We start from the raw sequence: 18972 nt of genomic DNA, 5'->3' as shown, positions 1-18972 counted from the left end.
TGCCCTAAAAATCATGTTATAAAACTCCAAATTATTTACCATTTTTTAAAATGTTAACTTTCACATAAAAAAAGGAAAATGTCATCTTCTCGTATCCCTTTCAGATCTTTCTTTTGTGTATTTGTCAGGTTACATTGTGGTTGTTTATCGCCAACAGAGTTGTAATCAACATATATATATTCTAGTCCTCTTCTTTACTGTGCATTATTACTTGGTAAGCTGTTCCCCATTTCTGTGTAACCTTCATATTTGTTCTTCTTTATGGGGTATTCCCATTACATTCATAAGCCATTTCCTAGTCATCAGGTATGTGGGCTATTTTTCATAGCTTTCTATTATGAATAAAACTAGTAGAATGAGGAAGGAAGGAGCTAGCTAGCATTTATTAAAGGCCTGCTGTGTGCCAGGCACTGTGCTTGGAGCAGGGCTTGAGAATCACTGGTTCAAAAAGCAGGAACATTTCTTATAGCTCTTAATAGTATAGCAGTAGGGCTTTTCCTACTAGTTTCCATCGTATTTATTAAAGAGACCAGAAGGAATATTAAAATTTCAGGCTTACTACATTGGGCAGCAAAAGAGTGTTGCCTCCAAGGCAGTTAGAGGATAACCACTTGCAGCATATTTTCTGCTAAGAGGCTGACCCAAGAATGGAAACTGTGTCCTTGCAATCTCCAAGTTGTAGATTTGTTATCTCCTATTTCCTGTAACATTATCTAGATGTACACAGTGCACACTTCAAAGCTACCTCTGTCTGTGCTTATGGGATGTGGGATGATTAAAATGCTTTTCAGTTTATGGGGTTTTACTTTTGAATGAAAACCACTTCTGTGGCTTTTGACTCTTACTTTTCCCACTCCTTGTATTTGGATGGGGAATCCCTCCACCGACCTGCCTGTGACTTAGTAGGTAAATCCTAGGGATTAAGGCGCATAGAGGCCCAAGATCACTCAGCTTATATGTATCAGAAATAGCATTTGAAAACCTGAATTTGCTGATTCCAAGCCTAACACCCTAATTCATAGTATCACTGCCTCAGAAGCCGCACAGGTCCAAACACAGTACTCCCAATGAAAGCCTTCACCTCCTAGGTGATATATAAGATGAACCCCTTGCACTATGTAGTGATTTTCTAATCTAGTAGTACAAAACATAACTAATCCTAGACCAGTCCTAGGGGGCGTTTAGGGAGCCTACTCCCTTTGGTCTATATCAGAGAAACCTCCTTTATGCTGACTAGGAAGGAAACAACCAGGCCATTGCCTGTTTTAATCTAAACACAGCTGCTGAGATCTGAGTAAACTCTTCATTTCTCTAAGTTAGCACAGGTACTAAGGATCAGGGATCTGAGAGATCAGAAACTTAGGGTCAGAGTAAGGCTAGGACCCCTGGACTCTATGTCTTCTGCGATTCCTAGGGAAACTAAATTTGGAGCCAGAAGGAACCTTCAGCCAACCAGTCTAATCCCTTCATTTTACCAATGATCCTCTGCTGGCCTGGAGCAGAGCATTGGTGCTTAGGGGGCAGCCTGGTCTCTGCCAGTGTAATGAGCATTAAATCATAGGCCAGTTTTGAAAGGGGCCACCATGCTGGTGGCAGCCTGTCCTCTGGGCTGTTTCAGTGATGGGTGGCTTAGCTGGAGAGCCACAGTTCTCTTCTGTGGAGGAAGGAGAGGAGAGAACACAGTAGAATTTCTCTGGCTTTCCATTCGGCTCTTTATAAAGCATTGTATCATGTCTCTTTTGTAAATAGTGCTGTGGAACTTGCTTACTGGTGGCATTTGTCTTTTTTTGCCCTTTCAGACTGGAATGACTATAAAACCCTAACCTTGAAAAAGATTGATCTCCCTCCTCCAGACAAAGGACTCAGGGCTGACCTCTGGCAGTTCCAGATCCCAGCCAAATAATAAGTGACCTGCAGTCTCTCTGTGCTCTGGTCATTTGAGGAGAGAGGCAGTTCAAGACAGTGAGACCACCTGGGTCACTTCGGGGGCAACACAGTATGAGATGCCAAAGCAAACAGGGAGACATAGTCTGACAAGCCAGGGCAGCTTGGTATATGTAGCAAGCATTTCCTCTACCCCTGAGATGAGGGAAATCCTCCCAGGTAATAGAGAAACCTCCAGGCAGATGAGTCATAGCAAGACTGCCTCCAATGTGGAATCAATTTTCAGAATTTCCTACTTGAGAAACTACAAATCGCTCCCTATCTTTGTCAAGTAGAGATCTTTGGTAGAAAAAAATCAAAATCCGCTGTCCATCCTGTTGACCACCAGAGCAACTAGCCAACTTAAGTGGGTGGAATCTACTTTGATAAATAACAATGGTTGTTACCAGGTTAAATTCTAATGGGGTGGGAGGTAAGAGAGATGCTGGGGAGTGATAATGATGTAAAAACAGAAAAAAATCGATAAAAATTTTGTGGGGGTGAGGGGGATAAATGCAATCTGCTTCCTGGGGTTTATTTTTATTTTGTTTCTGCTTTAAGAAAAAAAGAAAGAAAGAAAGAAAAGAAACCAACGTTCTGGCAGATAGTCCCAGGCAGACATGTGCCAAGTCCAAGGAACAGTTTTTTGTAAAATACGTTGGCTGGCCTAATCTCTCAAGAGTGACTTATGTGCATGCCTCAGAGTAGATTCTTCCTGACCTCCCAGTGACCTGAGCCCCTGGAAAAGAGGAAGCCACAGAGACCTGAGGAAGCAAGGCCTGGCCGATTTGAAAGAGAAGCCACTGGAGGGCATTAGTGCCTTTTCCTCTTTCTCTCCCACTGAGCTGTTCTATGGCCAAAAGGGAGGAAACCTTGTTTGGGCTTTTTATTCTTCCCCCATCCCACCCCTAACCCTCTTCTTGTACCAGTAGGCTTCCCTGCCCATGAGATCGTGGTAAGCCCATCAGGGAAGAATCAGTATGTCTGTTTTACAGATGAGGAAACCAAGGCTTTGAGAGTAAGACTTATTCATTTATACCATGTATATAAGTTACTTGAGCCAGGGATTCCAACCCAGGTTATCTGCTAGTAGCATGTTAGCCTCCAGTTAGGATGATTCTTTTTTTTTTTTTTTATGAGTAGGCTTTTAATTCTCCCAAGCCAGGATCTGTAGAGCACAGTAGTACAGAGAATATGTTTGTGATCCCCTGCATGCTGGAATTGTGACTGTGTTGTCCAAGGGCAGCCTCTCTGGGTCCAGGTCCTCGTTCTGTTTTCTGGTCCCTGACCTCCTCAGGAGATTGTCTGAGTCCGAAGAGTCGATTCTGCCAAGCCAGAAAGGTGCTGTCCTTGCCTGCCCTTTCAGGCCACTGGCCTCTGTGGCTGAGCCTAGAGAAACTGCAATTAGCATCAGAAAAACAGGCCCCCTTTAGTGTGTAGGAGGAGGTCTTCCCTGGGGAAATTCTCATTCATATTCTCTCTCTCTCTCTCTCTCTCTCTCTCTCTCTCTCTCTCTCTCTCTCTCTCTCTCTCTCTCTCTCTCTCCCCCTCCCTCCCTCCCTCCCTCTCCATCCTCCCTCATTCACTTTCTCCCCCCTTTTTCTCACCATCTCCCTTTTTTTCCCCTTAAAGTATCATTACTGCCTGTGTGTTGTGACCTTAGGAAAATCATATCACATCTCTAGGCCTCAATTTCCTCATCTGTAAAATGAGAGGATTGAACAGTATGGCTTCTGAGGTCTTTTCCAGTGCTACATCTATGGATCCTATTAGAAAGGACCTTCAGGTCCTCTAACCTAACCTATTCATTTTATAGATGAGGAACCTGAGGCTTGAGGGTTTGGGGGCAGTGTGAGATAGCTTGCCCAAGTTCCCATAGCTAATTATTGGCAGAGGTAAGCCTAGTATCTAGGTAGTTTGATTACTGATCCAAGCTAGCTGTCTTCTCCCTCCCGGCATTTATTAAGCGCTCGATACGTGTAGACCCTGTGTCAGGCACTAAGGAGACAAAGGTAAAAAACTTGATTCCCTGCCCTCAAGGAGCTCTCCTTTGGGAGGAGAGGACTAATTAAGCACCTACTATATACCAAGCACTGGCTAATATGAATACTGCCTCATTTGATCCTCACAGCAGCCTTGGGGATAGGTGCTATTATTATCCCCATGTTACAGTTGAAGAAACTGAGGCAGAAAGAGGTTGAGTGACTTGCTCCGGGCCATACCACCAGCAAGTGTCGGGGGCCAAATTTGAATTTGGGTCTTCCTGACTCCAGGCCGGTTGCCTCATCTGCTGCACCACCTACCTTCCTTCTAAGCAGCTATAACAAATGAGACAGAGAGACCCCAGGTCTAGCTAGCTATATATAGGTCTCGGTAGATAGATAGAAGGATCTCTCAGAGGGAAGGTGGGAGGACCTGGAAAGGCCTCTTGCGGATGGCATCTGAGCAGAGTCTTGGAAAAAAGCCAGGGGAAGCAGGTATCAGAGGTGAGGAGAAGGGCCAGCTGAGTTGGGAGAACATAGGCTGTGAAGAGCAGCAGGAAGGCCAGTGTCCCCATAAAATAGACAGAGAGGGGGAGTAGTGTGAGAAAGGTGTGTTTTGAGCCTCAGTGATTCTAGAAGGACAGTAGTGTTCCCCAAAAAGAGTATTAAGTTGCTGAAACTGCTCCCAAAGAACAGTGGGTCCGAGTCCCCAGTAAAGTTTAAGTTTTCATTCTCAAGACCCAAATGTAAATGTTGCTCCAGGTCTAGGCTATGGATAGCTCATGTCTTCACTGCTTGGAGGGATCGGGGGTTATAGTACAGTGTGGGGTCTTTTTTCCCCCTGAGAAGCTGGGAAAGTTGGCTGGCTCCTGCCTGCCTTCTGAAGTCTCCAAGGGCTCCCTTTTCTCCACTACCTCCCCTTCCCCTCCAAAGGAAGCAAAACCATCACTTCCTCTTTTGAAGAACAATTCCAAACACAAATTCTTGATCCAAGGAAAGAAATGTCTTTGTTACTGTCCTTACCCCCGACATAGGTGGCTAGCCTCTGGAATTCCGCCTGATGGCTCACTCACTGTGTGTTTGTAAAATACTGAGGTCAGCACCTACAATAACTCTGTCCTGGACCAGAGAGCTGGTTTGGGAAGGGATAGGTGAATCTGGAAAACTCCCTTCCCCCCACCCCTTAAAGTATACGTTTGAGGAAGAGAAAGGAGTGTGGCTGTGGGGAAGTTACGGTTTTCTTTGGTGTTTTAGAATGCGCATGACCCTCCCAAGACCCCTTTGTAGGTGACTCCCCTAAAGAATTTTTCTTGCATCTGGTGTCTGGGCAGATTGGAGATAAGGCGGAGACAGCTGAGTCAGATTTGTGCAGTCTGGACAATGGGCTGTTCACCCCGATTCATGATTGTGACTAGAGGAAGGAGAAGGGGAGGGGGGAGTGGTATGCCTGTGAACGCGCAGAAGCCAAGCAACTAATTATAGCACTCAGACCGAATCCCTTGAAGGGAAGCGCATTGTTTGATGTTTAAAGTCAGCCTCCTGAGAACAGAATTGGGGGGGAGGAACAGAGTAAGACAAGGAAGAGCTAGCTTGTTTATAACTCTTAGGGGGAGACTTCTGGCCTAATTTTTATGTTCCTTCAGACTGCCTCCCATAGTCATACCCGACCGTTGAATCTTAATTTTATTGCAAGATCGTATGAGCTCTGGGTTGGCAAGGGGTGAGCTTCCAGACAGCAGCTGGGAACAGAGAGGGACAGCAGGACCCCAGCTGTTACCTCTATAGCTAACAGGCATGGGTCTGGCTCCCACCTGGGATGGGGTGGCTTAGCAGCCTCCAGCTCAGATGTTAGGTCTCTGGATTCCCTGAGGTGCAGGGGGCCTCCTTCCCTCCCAGCCCCAAGCTGTGATAATACAGTTAAATGTGGAGACATTCCCTGGCAACTAGACTAGAGACTCCCCTCACTAAGTGCAAAAACCTAGTTACCAGTCTTCCTTTCTCTCAGATTTGGAGGAGTACATTTAGTATTTATTGTGGATGAAGGCTAAGGAAGGTAAGCTAAGGAAATTTCGAAATGGAAAATATTCTCTTTTGTGATTGAGTTAGATGTAGTTAGACTACTGTTTTTTTTTTTTGGTCTGGTAGTTGGTACTGGTAAATGGTATTGCATCCAGGCAGGGCTAGAACACATACTGCCCAGTTATCTTTCCATCCTACTAGTATGGTTTGGTACATGGAGTGCTTGACATGAGTCAAAGGCCTCAGGGTTCAGATCCTGCTTCTGAGACTGACCCGGGAGAGCCTTGGTTTGCTCATCTATAAAATGTAGACAATTGTCTTTGGGCTACCATCATCACGAGGTGTTTCTGAAGAAGGTACTGTGCCAACCTTAAAAGCACCAGAAAAGTTCAAGGCCTTATGATTACCCAGTTTAAGAAAAAACATGAAGGCTAGGTTCATGGGAAATTGCTGAATAGGTTGAACCTTTCATTAGAGGCCAGCAGCTGCTTTCTCTTCCTGGGGCTTATTAGTGAAGTGTAATTTGTGCTTCTGCTCAGGAATATAAACTAGTTTGTATTGCACTTCTCTCTCACATCCGGAAGAAGGAAATGAAGAATTGGCCAATGATTAACAAGGAGCATAAGGCACAGGGAAGTCTTCCTTAAAATTTTCATCTGTAGGGTCAGCTTTAAATTTGTTAGTAGGAACCTGAAGATGAGGGCAAGAGAAGAAAAAAGATGCCATCTATTGATTGACTGTTAGTAATGGGAACTTTGACCCCAGAGTGATTGCTTAGGGCTTAGAAGGGAAAGGGCAGCTAGATGGCTCGGTGGATAGAGCGCTGGGCCTGGAGTCCAGAAGACCTGAGTTCAACTTTAGCCTCAGACACTTACCAGCCGCGTGACTAGCTGTGTGTTGGGCAAGTCGCTTAACTTCTGTCTGCCTTAATCCACAGGAGGAGGAAAGGGCAAACCACTCCAGTATCTTTGCCAAGAACATCCCATGGACCGTCTGGTCCAGAAGGTCACGAAAAGTCAGACCTGACTGAACAACAGCAAACAGAGGAGAGAGAAAGAGCTCTTAGAACTTTGACCCCCTATTCATTTTCTAGTCTTTGATACCATAAGGGCATTTGGGACTCCCATAGCGGTCTGTGTCTAACATGTGGATGTTGGCGCATTGTGCAGGCTTCCCGGTTCTCTGATTTTGCTCCTGTGGGTGCAGCTCTTGCATCTTAGTAGGCCTTCAGGATTTGCTGTGGATGAAAAAAATAAGCCCTGATTCACTGATACTTGGTCTTACAAATAAGAGTGTGTCATTGGGCCTTTCTGCCCTTTAGGACTTGCCAGCTAGGTAGAAGAATTCTGTGTCATAGCCTTTGAGAACCCAGAGTTATCCCCATGCAGCAAAGAGACCTTGAAGTCAAGGCGACAGATACTTATGAAGTGCCTTCTGGGTGTTATGTGCTGGGTTTGGGGGGGATTTTTCTTTTCGGATTGGGGAAAGATCCACAGTTTGGGTTGGCCTGTGGCCCTGTGATTTCATCAGGGCATTCCAAAGTCCAGCCTTTTTATCAGTCGTTGCTGCAGATCTCCAGCTAGTCTTCTGATTTGTGGTCTTAGAGCAGAGAAATTCTTAACCTCGAAATCTTGGATAGATTTCAGGGAGTGGGAAATGAAGGAGAAGAAAATGCATCTTTATTTTTACTAACTTCCGATTAAAATTTAGTGTTTCCTTCAATTATGAAAGTAGGCAACAACTATTCTGAGAAGGGTTCCATAGCCTTTACCAGGCTGCCAAAGAGGGGCCACTTAGAGAGCTCTGTCTGGAGCCCTGGAAGGTAGATGACTTGTTCTTGACCACACCGACAGTGGGCTTCAGCAAAAGAGGTGGATTGTGCATCGCTCCCTCTCAAGGACTTTCCAGCCTAACAGCCCCACTTGGGGGTCCCTGATCTCTCCCCCAGTTCCTCTATCTCTTGCCTCGGGGCCTTTGAACAGGCTGTTCCTCTGCCAGGAATGCACTCCCTCTTCACCACCACCTTTTGGTAGTGGGACCACCCTTCAGCTTCCAACATGCCGTCTCCCAAGGGAATCCTTTCTTTCATTCCTCATAGTGATTGGAGATCTCTCCCTGCATATACTTGTTATTTATATCCCACTCCTTGAGAATATGTAAACTCCTCTATAGGTCAGGGACAGTGTGCCTGGAACAGTGCACAAAGCACTGGTCCTAGTGTCAAGAAGACCTGAATTCAGATTTAGCCTCAGATACTTACTAGTTGTATGACCCTGGTGAAGTCGCTTGACTTCAGTTTGCCTCGGTTTCCTCACCTGTAAAGTGGGGATAATAATGACACCTGCCTCCCTGGGCTGTTACGAGGGTCAAATGAGATAATGATAGTAAAGCACTACGTACAATGCTGGCACATAGTGAACTCTATATGGATTCATAGTTAGCTAGATGATGATGATGATGATGACAATTGTAAAGCATTTAGCACAAAGTGTTTGTTATTGTTATTGAGTCATTTTAAGTCATGTCCGACTATTTGTGACTCCACTTGAGGTTTTCTTTTTTTGGAGGGGGAGGGTTAAGTGACTTGCCCAGGGTCACACAGCTAGTAAATGTCTGAGGCCCAGATTTGAACTCAGGAGGATGAGTCTTCCTGACTTGAGGCCCGGCACTTTATCTACTGCACTACTTAGTTGTTGTTTATTATTATTATTATTATTATTATCGCTATCATTATTTTCCTAAGTGCTCGTGAAATTGAATTGGGTTGGATTAGATTGGACCCCATCACCCAGCACTACCCTTTACAACACCAGGCTGTGTTTCCTAACCACTGGTGATGCAAAGACGAAAACAAAGCGGTCCCTGTTCTCAGAGGAGCATCTGCTTTATTGGGGGAAGACAGCATGTTCAGAGATAAGTAAATGCAGGGTAATTGGAGGAGTGAGACAGTGCTAACTAAGCCTTGGCAGGCTCAGGGCAGTTGGCTTGGTGTTGATGGCACCTGAGCTAGCTCTGAGGGAAGGTGAGCCTCCTGAGAGGCCGCCGGCACCATCCAGTTTTAGAGGCACCTAGAGGGGAGAAGAGGAAGTAAGCCAGCAATGCAGTGACTCACCATGATTGTGAGGACTCAGGCTGAACTGTGGTCCTGCCTCCAAAGGATGCAAGTTGCGAAATGGGACACATTTTTGGATATGGACGGTGGGAATTTTTGACACTGCATATTTGTTACAAAGGTGTTTTTAAGTTAAGTGAGAGGGAGAGAAAAATAAATATAGGTTAAATGAAAAATGAAGGTTTTTTTAAGTCAGTGAGCAAGATTTTACCTTGTCCTAAGTATTAAGGATACATGGGGTGGCAAACCTCTCCGTTAAAGAACATGCAGTGGGGGAGGCAGTACGTAAATAACCAGGTAGATAGAAGATAATGTCTGTCAGGTACAGCCAGTGACTACAGATGGAAAACAGAATGTCATGAGGAAGCAACAGGTAGATCCATCGGTCAGGAAATTGGAAAGGTAGAAAGGGGCCTGGTTATGAAGAACTTCATGTGCCCAAAAGGAAGTTCTCTTTGACCTTGGAGGTAATGGGGAGCCCCTGGAGCCCACTGAACCATCAGGTGTCGTGATTAGACCTACCTTTGGAAAACTCACTTTGGCAGCACAATGGAGGACAAATTGGAGCAGGGGAAAGACTTAAGGTGGGAAGACGGGCTACTTCAGTAAACCAGGTGGGAGGTGATGAAGGCCTGGACTAGAGTGGTGCCTATGTGAAGGAAGTAAGGACGAGATTTGGCAACGTGTTTGAAGTTTGGATTGAGAGTGAAGAGTGGACACCGAAGTTGTGGGCCCAGCTCAATGGGAGATGAGGTAGTGATGAACAATTTGGGGTGAATATAGATTTGAGTCGAATTTGCAGAGGTAGTAGTTGAGAGAAGATAGACACAATCTCAAGGGCAGCTAGGTGGAGTAGTAGAGTGCCAGGCAGGGAGTCAGGAAGAGGTGAGTTCAAATTCAGCCTCAGATGTTTACTGGCTTGCCAGGAGGCAAGTCATTTAACCCTGTTTGCTTCAGCTCACTCATCTGTAAAATGAACTGGAGAAGGAAATGGCAAACCACTCCGGTATCTTTGCCAAAAAACACCCAAATGTGGTCAGGAAGAATCATGCACAAGCAACCACACATTTCTCCCTGTAAGATGATATGTAAGATGATAGATAGAGCCTAAAAAGTGACTTGCCCAAGGTCCAAGTGATGAAACTCAAACAGCCCTGCTAATGCCCAGTGACCACACCGTGTAATGGATAGGAGAAGAATCTTCAGCACCTCCAAAATACACAGCGTGGCTCAGTATAATAAATAAGCAAAGCCCCCTGTCTATAGCACAAGTCATCTAGGAGGCAGAGTGGTAGGTGGATAGAGGGCTGGCCTTGGAGTCAGGAAGACCTAACTTTGAGTCCTGCCTGAGAGAACACTTACTAGCTGTGTAGCCCTGGCAAGTCACTTACTTACTCTGTGTGCTTAGCTTGCCTTCTCTGTAAAATGGAGATAATAATTGTACCCTCCTCATAGTGTTGTTATATGTAAGGCATTTTGCATATGTATAAGTGTTGGTTATGATAAACTGAATGAAAGAAATCTCATGCACATTGATATTACTGGATATAGGAAGGGAAGGTAATAAGCAAAGCATTTAAGTTACATAGTGCCCTCCCCGTGCCAGGTATTATGCTGGGTGCCTTATAGATACCTCATTTGATCCTCACAACAACCCTTAGGTGCTATTGTTATTCCCATTTTACAGTTGAAACTGAGGCAGACAGGTTAAGTGACTTGCCTGGGGTCACACAGCTAGGAAGTGTCTGATTTAAAGTCAGGTCTTCCTAACTGTATCATCTAAACTACCTTGTTGTTCAGTTGTGCCTGACTTTTTGTGACCCCATTTGGAGTTTTCTTGGCAAAGATAATGGAGTGGTTTGCAGTTTCCTTCTGAGCTCATTTTACAGATGAGGAAACTGAGGCAAACAGGGTTAAGTGACTTGCCGAGGGTCATACAACGACTGAGTGTTGGAGGTCAGATTGGAGTTCAGGTCTTTCTAACTCTAGGCCTGGCACTCTATCCACCCAGTCACCTGCCTGCCCTTCTAGGTACCTTACTGTCTTTCAAATACTGGGGAGATGTTCTTAAGAATAATTTTTTTAAAAGTCTACTTGAGCTGTTGCTGAATTCGTACTAGCTTTAAGGTACATATTTTCTCAATAGATAACTAAATACTACAACTGTGTGGAGGGGGGGAATGAGGATATAAATTTTTTTTAATGTTTAATATTCTTTTTTTAAATGTTGGTCCCAAATTCTCTCCCTCCTTCCAGCCCTTTCCCCACCCATCAATAGACAAGCAATATGATGCCCATTGTCCATGTGAAGTCATACGCAGCAGCATTTTTTGACAAGAATAAATCCTTATACTCAGAGGCTGAGAACAAGTGCTATAGTAGAAGGAGAACTGGACTGGGAGGTCAGAGAGCCCTGGGTTCAAACTGTGCACTCGCACCCTTACTAGTTGATGTCCCAGGACAAGCCACCTCATTCTCCTGATCAGGAAGCCCAGGATGGTAATACTTATACTGTAAGCAACATGACCTAGTGAAGAGCTAGACTTGGAATCAGGAAGACCAGAATTCAGGTCCCCCTCTGCCAGGTGCAGGCTGTGTGATCTTGGGCAAGTCAGCGCCCCAGGCGCCCCTCCAGGACTGCTGAGTTGTCCAAGAAGATCTGCATTGATTGAACAGGTTCCTCACCCAAAGTTTTCTGTACTTATGAAGGTATAAGCAGGGTGGGTCTGCTCTGGAAAGTACTATGTATATGTGTGTCTGTATGTATGTGCATGTGTGTATGTGTGTGTATACATACACAGAGTAACATGAAGTTCCACATTTTTATCTTCCCAGGTCAGATATGTAATCAGGATATCCATTTACTATGGTTTCTGGAAATGTGGGGGGGTGGGGGGGAAGAATTAGGGACTTTTTGGAAGCTTGGAGCAGTAATTTTCCTAGCTAGCATTCTCAGTCAAACATCCCAGGTAGGTCTTCCTCATGTTTTTACCCTGGCCTTCATGCTATAGCATGAGCCTACTTTAAAGCCATACCTAAATCCTTGTGTACTTCATGGCCTCTCTGGGCATAATGAGTCTTCGGTCTGTCTAATTGGGAGAGTTTCAGACACTTTCTTGTCTGTGTCCCTCCACCTCCTCCCTCCCCCAGGCAAATTTGAAGAGAAGGAGGACCGAGTGCCAAAACTGGAGCAGATGAACAGCCTGGGCCTCTTGTGCAGCCACCAGCTGGTACTGAGTAAGAAGGAACTTCTCCAGACGGAGCTGCTCCTCCTGGAGGCCTTTGGATGGAACCTCTGCGTGCCGACCCCAGCCCACTACGTGGATTACTACCTCTTGTTCTCTCTCAGCGAGAAGGACCTCTGGAACAATTGGCCTATCTTCTCTTTCTCGAAAACCAAAGGTTTCTTAGAGAAATATGCCCACTACTTTCTGGAAGTCTCATTACAAGGTAAGGAGATGAGAGCCTACCGAGGAGCTGGGAGAATGCCAGGGGTTTGGCCCAAGGCTTCTGTCCCAGGGTAGAGGTGGACGAAGGCCGCATGAGATGGTGGCCAGTGATCAGCTTAGGGCAGAATGAGGAGTCTTAGAGTGAAGAGTCAGCATGGAAGTAGGGAGTCCAAGACCTCTGCACTAGCATGGCTCTTTGGACCTTAAATGAAAGGAGTGGACTGCGTGTCCTCTAAAGTCTCCTCCAGCTATGACTCTATGCTCCTGGCTGACTTGGGGCAAAAACCACTTCACTTCTGGGTCTTGGTTTCCTCATCTATAAAATGAGACAGTTGGAATAGATCTAAATCCTAAGCTTCTAATTCTGCTCTGAAGCAGAGGCCAAAAGCAAGAGAGTGACAAAATTAGTGCAGCCCTCCCAGTGACCCATCCCTTATAACAAAGAGTGAAAAAGTAAGAGAGAAAAAGCAGTTCCATACCACTAACACACCAACCAAGTGTGATTGTGTGTGCAGTGTTCTCCAGCTGTATGCCTTCTACCTCTGCAGAGAAGGGGAGAGAGGTATATTTTCTCATGTTCTCCAAGGCCAGGCTTGGTCATTATAATCACATAGCATTCAGTTTTTTTGTTTGTTCTAGGGGTCATGGGGTATATTGTTTTCCTGGTTTCACTAACTTGATTCTTCATCAGTTCACGTTACGACTTCCTGTATTTCTCTGAATTCAGCATATTCATCATTTCTTACAGCACAGTAAGAGTGCATTATATTTATCTAACATGATTTGTTTGGCTGTCCCCCAGGAGATGGCCATCTACTTTGTTCCCAGTTCTTTGCTAATACAAAAGGTGGTATATGTAGGACCTGTCATTGTGTCAGACCTCCTCGAAGTTCACACTTAGCAGTGGGATCTCTATGTAAATTAGTATGGATATTTTCATTTTTTTTCTAGCATCAGTCCAAATAGATAGCAGCATCTCAATCATCTAATAAGAGCAGTCCTGGAATTTAAAAAAAAAAAATTCACGGAAGGGTGCTGCCCACTAAATCACAGAAAGCAATTTCTCAGATATCAGTGTTTAGAAAACAAACATTAGATATTAGAAACACACGTTAGAGCTCTATCACTCTACAAGTCTAAGATGACGAGAAGCAGTTCAGTTACTAGCCAGAAGGCCAAGACCAGCCTTACTTTTCTCAGACCAAAGGAAGAATAGAACTCCTTTCTTCACCTGCCTGATGGAGCTTGAAATTGTTCAGAGTACAAAGTTCTTTTCGTTTCTTAGGAATGGTGCTTGTTTCTAATCAAATGCCTGGGCAAAGGGGGTTCGGGACCATTAAAGCCCCAAGGCAGGGGTGGGGCACCTTCGAGGCCACGTGTGGCCCTTTGATTGAATCCAAACTTGAGGCCGAACATGTGGCCTCCAGACTGCAGGTTCCCCACTCCTGCCCTAGGCCCTTGTCCATAGCCCGCCCGAAGAAGAAAAAGGTGTGGAAAGAAGCAGTTCTGAGGCTTTCAGTACTACATGGTTGATTTAGGCAACAAGTGTGAGACGGTTTGCTGGTTTGCTGCAGCCATCATGAGACTGAGGAGGAACTGGGACAAGAAGGGTGGAGCTCTACTTGCAGCCATGGATTGGGGCTTTGGGCAGGTTAAGATCCATTGCTCAGCTGCTCCTTCAGAGGGAAGATCTGAATTGACCTGGTCCTAAGGAAGCCACTTAAACTCTCACGGAGTCATTTTTCATCATTCTCTTTCAGATCATATCTTTCACAGCTTCCCACCATCCTTGGTAGCTGCGGCTTGCATTGGGGCCTCTAGGATTTGCCTGCAGCTCTCTCCCACCTGGACCAGAGACCTGGAGAGAATATCACACTATTCCATGGAGCAGATCAGTGCATGCGTTAAAGTCATGCTGTTGTAAGTCTTACCCCATCTCCCTCCATGCCTTGATGCGTGTGTTAAGATTTCATGGCAAGGCCTAGGGGGTCTGTGGCTTGGTGTGTGTAATCCAGCATACTCAGTAGCTCTTTACCGTTAGAATGACACCATCCTGATGTGTATGTATCTTTGAGTTTTGAGTATGTTTTGAGGCAGGGACAGTTCAGAATGGGGTGGGGTGTGTATGTGTGTAAAATATGCACAATAGCAAAAAAGAAATCCCTGCCAAATACTTTGTATGGAAATGTCAATTAAGGCAGCATCTTAGGCGAGCTAAATGTGTGATTGGTCAATGTTTAAGTCTTTGATGCATTTGCTGGCTAAGTGGGTGAGTGATTGATCCGCCAAATGATCAGAAAAATCACTGAGGCTACTTAAAGAAGGCAAAACCCTCAAAAAGAAACCCTGCAATCAATTAGCTTTGAAGGTAGACACAAACCAGAGGCCCGGCGGTGGGCTGGAGAGAAAGAGTGAGTAGGTGTTCCTGACATCCACCACAGCCACAGCCCTGTGGCTGTCCAATCACAGAGCAGCGCTTCCTGGACCCTTGACCAGTTAGACAAGGCTGATAATACTGTGGCAGGCAGTGGGGAGGAGAGCTGCTCTTTTCAGGTCTATACGAAGAGCCAGCTCTCGAGAGGCATCATGTCAGAGTAGCACACTGAACTTGGAGTCAGAAGACCTGGCTCTGTGAACTTTACGAGTTAAGGAACTTTTTTTATTAACTTCTGCTCTATTTTTTTAAACCTGAGCCTCATTTTCCTTATCTGCAAAATGGGAGTAATTATTACACTTCTTGCCTCAGCGTTGTCATGAGGAAGGTGCCTTAGGATGTAAAAATGTATACATGTAAATTGCTATTATTACAGGGCATATACTCAGTTTTAAAATGCTTAGTGATTACTTTTATCACCAAACTTTTACCTAACTCTCATTTGGTTCTCCCCCTCCAGGGCTTTTGACAACGACTTCAAGGATGCTAACAGAGTGAAGAGCCAGCCTCTGGGCCTGCAACCCCAGGTGTTGGTGGCGAGCACACGTCAGGCCCCTGCCCAGGCACTGTTCCAACAGCCGGCCTTCCACCACCCCCTCCCCCAGGTACCAGCTGGTCTGTCCCACATCCAGGCCCCCGTGCAAGACTTGTGCTCGGCCTATCGTGACACTCTCCAGCCCCATCAGGCTGGGAGTTTGCTCTCTGGAAGCACCGGCCCCTCTCTATACCACCCTTACTCTGCCCTCCAGCCTTCGGCGGTCCAGGCCATCACCATCCCAGCACCCCTCCCCAGGCAGATTGGAGCAGAACCGAGACACTGCATCTCCATGGCCTATGGGAGTAGTTACTTCAGTGGACATCATTCATTCCCAGCTGGATGTTTTGACAGATAAAGTAAAGCCTCCCAAAGACTGTGTTTAAGCAGTCGGGGCCTGAGTAGAAGAAGGAACAAACGGGAGGGATCTCATGGTTGCACCGGGCAGCCAGCTGCTGGGTGAGACACGCTAGGATGTCAGCTGCAGAATTTGGTTATTTTTAGGGCCTCTTCTCCCCAGGGCCTTGTTGAAGCACTGACTCATGGGGACTTTTGCCCTTTTTAAAACTGTGAGAAGTGGAAAAATGCAATAACGTACCTCACCAAGAACGTTTCCCTCTGAAAATCTGGTTGTATAGAGATGGCTTTGCATCTGTCTTCCAATGCAGGGACTCAGGGAATTAGAAGGACCTGGCTGGTGGCCAGACTCCCTGACCCTGGATAGACTACTAGTCAGAGTGTTTCCTGTTTTTATTGTTAAAAAAAAGACTTTATTTCTTATCAATGGCAGCTATACCACTGTAAAATGACACTGAGAAGTTTTTTGGTTCTGGGACATGCCAAGCGTCGGTGCAGTTTTTCGTTGGCTTAGAAGTCAAATGTATGTTCGGTTTTGGTTTTTGTTTTTATCGTTTAGATTCGCCACTGTTTGGTTGTTATGGTTGTTTCAATAGAGAAACACATCTGAGTGCCTGCCTTCTGGGAGTGGGTGGATGGGTCCCTTTTTTAACTTTCTTTTTTAAACCTCAAATGTCGCTCTGCCTTGTAGGTATTTTAAGATGCTGCTGCCTCCTGAAGTGACTTAGCTTTTTTGCTCAGTAAGATGTCTTGTTTACAAATTATATCAGGGATTTAATGTTACTTGAAGGTTCCTTAGGAAAAAAAAATGTTTTGTCTGTGAGTGATGCACTGCCCATAATGCTAAAGTGTTCTAAGTTGGACTGTCTTATGGCCTGCTTACTAAAAGCTGATAGCTAGACTTTCTTTTTGTTGGAAGAAAGAAGAATAATTAGCAGAGGTCATTTTCTAAGCCTTTTGTAGTTCCAGATGGCCCCTAGACTTGTTTGAGACTGTGTTCCCTAGTGGAGGTTCCCCCTATGACTAGCCCTTAGATAAGATCTTGGAAGAGTAGGCCACAGTTGAGGGTCATTTTGTTTTTCCTCCCCCCTCTGTGGGGGATGAGAACCTGATCTAGGTTTTTGTTTGTACGAAGGCAAGAGGTGGAGCATTTGTGAAAATGCAGAGGTGTGTTTATGTGAGGGGATGAAACGATGTCAGGACATTCGATGTCAGATATGTCAGACTGATCGGCAGTATTGGAGAGGGCTGGTCCACAATCCGAGAGGGCTCTCAGGATGACAATATAAACAATGTGCAATAATATGTTTTTTACTCTGACTTGTGTGGCCCATGCTCAGCATGTTCTTGGGGTTTGGGGAGGGGTGAGAAAGGTGGGAAAAGGAGAGTTGGGGATGTTGGGTGTTGTACCCCCCAGCAACATATTATGGTCCTTTCCTAAAGTAACTTTTAGGAGAAACCTGTAACTTGTTTCCAACTTCTTTAAGACCACAACAGCAAGAACCCACCTACCCTCCACCTTGGTGGGTCACCAAGTTGGTCTCAATCTAATCTGAAGATCTGACTTTCCTTGCCTGGAAAAGGTAAAGTTTTTATTAAAAGATAGGTTAGAGGTGAACGGAGCAGATGAAAACCTAAATAGCAAGCAAAATAAAGCCTTAGAGTGATGCAACATCAAGCATATAGCATTGGGAAATTTGGTGTTGGTTTTTTTCTGACCTGTTTTTATAGTTTGTGAGCTTTGCCTGGTCCCTACACTATTTTATTGGGCATCCTGTCAGGGCAACAGGTGTGGGGTTAAGGGCTAACAGCAGAACCCAGCAACCACTCCCACCTTTTCCATTTGATGAAACTCTTCCTTCCCCACCCCCCCACTCCTCCCCACCTGCCCCTGGAGGAAAGCTCCCCCAATAAACAGCTAACCTGATTTGTCTTGTCTGGTCTCCGTGCAGTCTTTTCTTGGACTTCTTACCTTACTCATTTAAGAGGCACTGACCTCAAGTCATCAGTCTAAAACTGAATTTTGGTAGTATTTGAAGCAAAGCAAAGTTAAGGTTTTCATCCCCCATGTTAGCTGCTGTCTACCCTAGGAGCTTACCAGGGGTAATATGAAGTGAGAGGTTCTGTATTTACCTCATTCAACAGGCATTCACAGGATCATGGAATCAGAGCTGGAAGGGACCTTAGAAAGCCAATCTAACATCCTCATTTTACAGATGAGAAACTGAAGCCCAGAGAAGTTAAGTGATTTTCCCAGGGTCACACAGCTAGTAAGTGTCTGAGATGAGATTTGAAGCCAGGTCTTCCTGACGTCTAAGTGCGATTTTCTGGTCCTCCATTCCCCTACTACCCAGTCCGTTGAGTGTTTGCTCAGTTCGAGGCACTGTAAAGGTAAGAGCATGAATGTGAATGTGGTATCATCCTTGCCCCCAAGGAGTTTATTGGGAAGTGTAAGAAATAACAGAAAAATGTGTAAAAGCCACAATGTGCTCTGAGAACTTGGTAAGAGGAGTTGTTAACTGAGAGGATCCGAGGCTCTCTGGAGAAATTGTCATTTGAGCTGAGACTGTGGAGATGTGAACAGGCACACGACATTTGTAATTAGCAGATCATTGAAATGAGAACTGGGTGCTAACATTTGTAAGTGAGTGATATAGTGAATTTATTTTCTCAGAGTAACCCACCATTCTTTGTTTATGATACTGACTGGCTTAACAGACCCTGTTTTCCTAGATCACTTAAATGGTCTAGTGATCACAAAGCCTGCATTGACTGGTTGCAAATGAACGGGGTCCTATCTTTGGGTCATGCCAGGTGTGCTGAGGGCAATGAGACCCAGCCATGGAGGAGAGCAGCTTTCCTGCCTTTTTTGCTTTATTGAGTAGCTCATACTAGCCAGGATGGTGAGTGATCGTGGCCAACAAGTCCTCCCCAGTGGCTCTGTTCAGTTTGTGGGCGGTTGCACTCAACTCTCAGACTGAGAGGAAGCTGGGTCTTTCCATTCCCAAGAATTCCCTAAAGCAACACTCCACTGCCCATCCTTGGGGAAGGTTGGACAGCCCATGTAATTGGCTATTGGGAGACTGATTCAAGGGAAACAGACCCTGAGACCAGAGATGAGAAAGCTAGTTTGCTGCAAAGGTCATTAAAGCAGAGTTTGG

At 45.4% G+C, this 18972-nt stretch overlaps 1 protein-coding gene across 2 annotated transcripts in view; it reads left to right on the top strand.

Moving 5' to 3' along the window:
• CCNJL (cyclin J like) overlaps positions 1 to 17738 on the top strand; it is a 50479-nt gene extending 32741 nt beyond the window's left edge. For both annotated transcript variants that reach the window (XM_020992394.2, XM_078150539.1), the window contains 3 exons: positions 12187 to 12486; positions 14246 to 14405; positions 15380 to 17738. In XM_020992394.2, coding sequence (XP_020848053.1) covers positions 12187 to 12486; positions 14246 to 14405; positions 15380 to 15812 — 893 coding nt within the window. In that variant the 3' untranslated portion in view covers positions 15813 to 17738. The remainder of the gene's footprint in view (positions 1 to 12186; positions 12487 to 14245; positions 14406 to 15379) is intronic.
• The last annotated feature ends 1234 nt before the right edge of the window (positions 17739 to 18972 follow it).

This window comes from Phascolarctos cinereus, unplaced genomic scaffold (assembly GCF_003287225.1).
Source record: "Phascolarctos cinereus isolate Bilbo 61053 unplaced genomic scaffold, phaCin_HiC Scaffold_2;HRSCAF=192, whole genome shotgun sequence".
NCBI classification, from domain to species: domain Eukaryota; kingdom Metazoa; phylum Chordata; class Mammalia; order Diprotodontia; family Phascolarctidae; genus Phascolarctos; species Phascolarctos cinereus.
The sequence above is the reverse complement of the archived record's forward strand: the minus strand, read 5'-3'. Positions and strand labels throughout refer to the sequence as shown.